At 41.0% G+C, this 5220-nt stretch overlaps 1 protein-coding gene across 1 annotated transcript in view; it reads left to right on the forward strand.

The window, feature by feature from the left end:
- The first annotated feature begins 4113 nt into the window (after positions 1-4113).
- The window catches only part of LOC109859845, a 3003-nt gene continuing 1896 nt past the window's right edge, over positions 4114-5220 (forward strand). The window contains exons 1-2 of the mRNA XM_020438451.1: positions 4114-4250; positions 4559-4773. Of these exons, the coding sequence (XP_020294040.1) occupies positions 4114-4250; positions 4559-4773 (352 nt within the window). The remainder of the gene's footprint in view (positions 4251-4558; positions 4774-5220) is intronic.

Here is a 5220-nt window from a genome sequence, read left to right on the forward strand (position 1 = left end):
TTCACAATGCGTATCGTCAGATCCGTAATGCTCTGCACAATGATCGGAAAATAACTGATCTGTGCCGGTGTTTCCGAAATCTTATATCCAGGTGGCACGTTCGGTGAGAACTCATGTATCGTATGCACACACCGGTTGTTGCTGTACGCACCCGCGGTCACGTTGCATTCTATGCGAATAATGTTTACGTTGATAATATTAATCGGCACGTCTGATACGTACCATTGTAGCGGCTTTAAAATACGAGTTGATGAAAAACCTAACAACGATCCAATGTTGTCAAGTTTGGTAAAATTTATTTGATAGGCGCTGTTTATTTCACTTTTCATTGTGTTGGTGTTTGCACGTAATATTAGTGGAGGGATGTTCTCATCTTTATCTTTGCTTTTTGCATTACGTTGCACTATTGCAGATAATTGTTAATATCCTGTAATTTGTACAACACTTCAGGAATTATAATCTGCTTGTCATCTATATCATAATAAAACTTATTATTCGATGAATTTACGTTCGGTATCGTATGATACGTTTCAAAATCTGGTAGTCCAAGCTCGTAATCACCGTCACTTAAATCAATGGCGGGAAAGTAGCTGACTGCAAGTGTGCTTTTGTCGGTAAGTGTAAACGTCAGTGACATGTTGTCGAATGCGTAATAAAGTCTGATAGCGTACTATTTAAATGAATATTGCTCATCGACCGCTTGAAGAAACCATAAACACAATTGGCCACAATTGCTTTGATTGTAACGTTGATAAGATGTACAGTTATATTCTATTTTGTCTACGACATGTTCTAGATAACGCACCACCTCTTTTGGTGGTTGAAGATTGCCGAAACTATCAAAATATATGATATGTTTTCCTCTCTTCGCATACGCTACCCAGTGAGTACCTGATCCATTTGTATCATCAAAATTGACAATACCACTCTCATTACGACGTACTAATCCTGGAAAAGTATTACGCATGAAAACATCTCTAAAGAAAGGTATGCACATGCGCTTAGTTAGTTGTTCTAACTGCATATTTGTTGTTACACCTGTAGATAATTTTAATGTCTTTTCAGCGTTTTTTTTCTTTGAAAGTCCCCGTCCGTACGGAGTCAGATAAATTCCCCGACCTTCCTTTGCGCAATTATGACGTTGCATTTCTTCTAGCTGCCGCTGTGCAGCTCTCGTATCATTTACCGTTTTTGTAACACTCGTCGCTTCACCAACGAGCGCACCGAGAACACCCAGCAGCGGTAGGACCGGTAACAAACCGCCGCGTTTAGCAATTGGAAGTATTTGCTTCCTGTTTGTTGACTTGCTTTTCTTTTTCAAGCCCATGCCGAGTTTTGTCTTTGCTTTCATAGCCGCCCACACGGCAGTCGCAGCTGCTCTCTCACCGAGACTCGAGTCTGCCGCTGTAATACGATCGCGCGCCTTTGCAGTAAGTGCGTTATCAGCTACGTGTCGAGCAGCGAGTTTGTTGCTTCGCGAATAAGCTACATCGTGTTTACGACAACCCGCGTCCTCTGGATTAATGCCGCGATCGCCTCTAGCTAATCGTTTTTCCAAACGTGTTTNCGGGCCACAAAAATGGTAGCCCGGAATATGTAATTCGACAGGAAGAGCGTTTATCACGCGATTTAACAATCCACAACCTGACATACATTGCAATATACGTTTGACATCAGCTGTCTACTGACGACTGAGTAGACACGCTCGACGCGTCTCTATAAATAGGTGCTCTTTGCTATCGCGAAGCAGTTAAAAACAAACCATGCAGTTCGTGCGACAACCTGTGGCAATTAAAGTAATTAATTTTGAAAACAAGACTCAACAAATGTCCGGCAAGAAAATACGCAAACATGGAATAATGCTACCGGTTACTATACGCGGTATTGTGTGCGGTCCTTCGAACTGCGGCAAGACGAATGTAGTGTTAAGCTTGTTTGAAAGTCCACACGGTGTACTGTGATCAAATTGAAAGGTGAATTTTTTATTTAAATTTCCCGGGTTATTTTAATGGTCGAAATGTTTTATTTTGTGAGTTGGTAGTACTGTTAGTGACATCTGTGCCACACTTCACGTCACAATATTCATTAGTGTTTGAGTTACGCGTCATTTTGTGAGGTGCCAAAAGTAAATTCCGCGATTTTCACCATGTCTGCATTTATTGAGCAAAGAAGTTGCATCAAATTTTGTGCGCGAAACGGAATTTCGACTGCGGGAACGTTGCGGATGCTGCAAAAAGCCTTTGGGGATCAAACTCTGTCTTCAAAGAATGTTTATAAGTGATACAACGCTTTCAAGTCCGGCCGTGAGCGTGTTGAGAAGAATGTGGTGTCGAATCGGCCAAAAACATCGACTGATGAACATCACGTCCAGCAAGTTAAACAATTGGTGCTTGAAAATCGTCGATTGACCATTAGAGACCTTACGGATAGTTTGGGCATATCATTTGGATCGGTGCAGGCGATTTTGAGTGATCAATTGGGCTTGAAAAGAGTCAAATCTCGATTGGTGCTAAAAACGCTCAATTTTTTCGAGAAAGAGCGTCGTGTTAGTATTTATGAAACGATGCTTTCTGACTATCAGGACGTGGTTAAACGCATCATAACAGGAGATGAGACTTGGATCTACGCTTACGACCCCAAAACAGCCGACCAATCGAGTAAATATCGTGTAAAAGGCGAGCCCAAACCGAAAAAACCACGTCAAAGTCGCTCAAAAATCAAAGTCATGTTGACGGTTTTCTTCGATTATCGTGGTGTTGTGCACTCGGAATTCCTTCCGCCGTGTCAAACTGTCAACAAGGTGTATTATTTGAGTGTTATGCGTCGTTTGCGTGAAGCTATTCGCAAAAACAGGTCGGATTTATGGAAAGACAACTCGTGGTTTATGCATCACGATAATGCGCCATCTCACACAGCACTGGTTCTTCGCGAGCATTTCGCCAAAAATTCAACAAATATCGTTCCACAACCACCGTATTCACCTGATCTGGCCCCGTGTGACTTCTGGCTATTCAGTAAACTCAAGAGACCGCTCCGGGGACACCGTTTTGACTCGATTGAGGAGATAAAAGCCGAATCGCAGAAATCTCTGAAGGCCATTCCAAAGAAGGACTTTTCGGACTGTTTTGATGAGTGGAAAATTCGTTGGCATAAGTGTATAGCCGCAGAAGGGGATTACTTTGAAGGCGATGATATGGATTTGAAAGAATAAATAAAACTTTTCGAAATATAAAAAAATTCACCTTTCAATTTGATCACAGAGTACGTTTTGAAAACGTGTACGTGTATTCCAAGTCGTTGCAACAACTAAAGTATCAATATCTGGAGAATGTACTTTCATTAGTAGATGAAATCGGTTACTTTACCTTTTCTAATAATAGCAATGTGATTCCACCGAGTAAAGCACTTCCAAATTCTATTTTTAATTTTGATGATGTGGCATGTGACAAGCAAGATACGATACGAGAATACTGTGCAATGGGTCGTCACTCAAGTATCGACTGTTTTTATCTTTGTCAGACGTACGCGAGGATACCAAAGTATCTTATACGTGACAACGCAAATCTGATAATTCTGTTTAAACAAGATGGTACCAATCTCAAACATGTGTACAACGATCATGTAAACACGGATATGTCGTACGAGAAGTTTTGTACATTATGTCGCAAATGTTGGCAAAACAAATATGGATTTTTAGTGATCGACAAGGATAGTCCTTTGAACAGAAGTCGCTATAGAAAAGGATTTCACGAGTTCGTGATACCAGCGAGTGGTTAATCATTGTTGAGACATCAACCAAGTATTGTCTTTCCTACAGTGCAACATGGCATCACCTAACAAAAGCAGTGAAATTATAGATCGCGAGAAAGTAGCGAAGGAGATTGCAAAAACGAGTCAATCTTAGAAGAAGAAATTGCATTGGAAAGACAATTCAAACTTATTATCGAACCTCTAAAACAGATTGCTGAAAATACGGAAACTAAGCAAAAGACGTCGGATACATTGTTTCTCGAAGACACATCACACGAGACGAAGCGGAAACGAACACAGACATCGAACGAAACACTGTCCCCTACTTTACGCAATTCAAAGCGCACACGATATAACACTGCAATGGCGACTTCTACTCCGACGAAAGAACAAACCGAACAACAATTGACATGGGATTCTCCATCAATTGACAATATCGTCGCTACTGATGCTGCTACCAACGAATCGTTTGAGTCAACTATTCAACGTCAAATGCAAACGTTGGAGGATCTTGAAATGTTTCAAAATCATTTTGGTCCGTTGGCGCAACAATATATGAAAGCCATCCTGAGTGGTAAGAAAGAGAACGACATAGACTACGTATATAGTGTGTATTTCGACAACGATGGAATGATGCTCGGTGATAAGTTTTGACGTGGATGAACAGGATAATATAATCATAGATAATATACAATTCAAAGCAACACAAGGATTGTACAAATTCATTTTCATGAAATGTCCAAAAAGCGAGTTATATACCGAAGAAGATAAACAACGATACAAAAAGATAATGGAAATATACTCATAGAAAACATCACAATAAGCTCGGTGCAATACTAAGTAACAAAAGATACAAATACAGATACATAATTGCACCTTTACTATCCAATGTGCGTACTAAACAGGGGAAAGGTATGCCGCTTAATATGATGCTAAGCAATCGTAAGATCGAATACGCGCACTGGGACGATCCCAATGACCTTGTCGACCGTCTGCGGTTGCTAGACGCATCCCGTCAGGCAGGTAATAATGCTCACAACAACGAAATTTTCTCGATCATCGAGGAACTGCGCGAAGCGGGATTCATTATAAATTAATTAGCGCGTCTGCGTTAGAGTCAGTCGTGTGCGCGTCATCATGCCAATCAACAAATTTGGGATATCGCTCGGAACACATGGAGCGTCGATGTATTATTATGAGAGAGAAGCAATACTGCGAAATTACGTGCGTAATAACGCTCTCTGCTTTGTCGGTTCCGGCTACGATGCAAGGTCGCGTAAGATATTACATGTAGCGCAATCTGATACCGACACTGACGCCGCCAACAAACAATATGTAGATATGTGTGTTACGAGTGTGAATGAATGGCAAGAGACACGTGAGAGAAAAATTATCGCATTGCAACAAGACGTGCAAGCGTTGCGCGACGCTATAAAACACATTCAGCGTACACTTCAATATCTATCAAAC

The sequence above is a fragment of the Pseudomyrmex gracilis genome, unplaced genomic scaffold, assembly GCF_002006095.1.
Source record: "Pseudomyrmex gracilis isolate BER0280 unplaced genomic scaffold, ASM200609v1 scaffold_293, whole genome shotgun sequence".
Classification (NCBI taxonomy): domain Eukaryota; kingdom Metazoa; phylum Arthropoda; class Insecta; order Hymenoptera; family Formicidae; genus Pseudomyrmex; species Pseudomyrmex gracilis.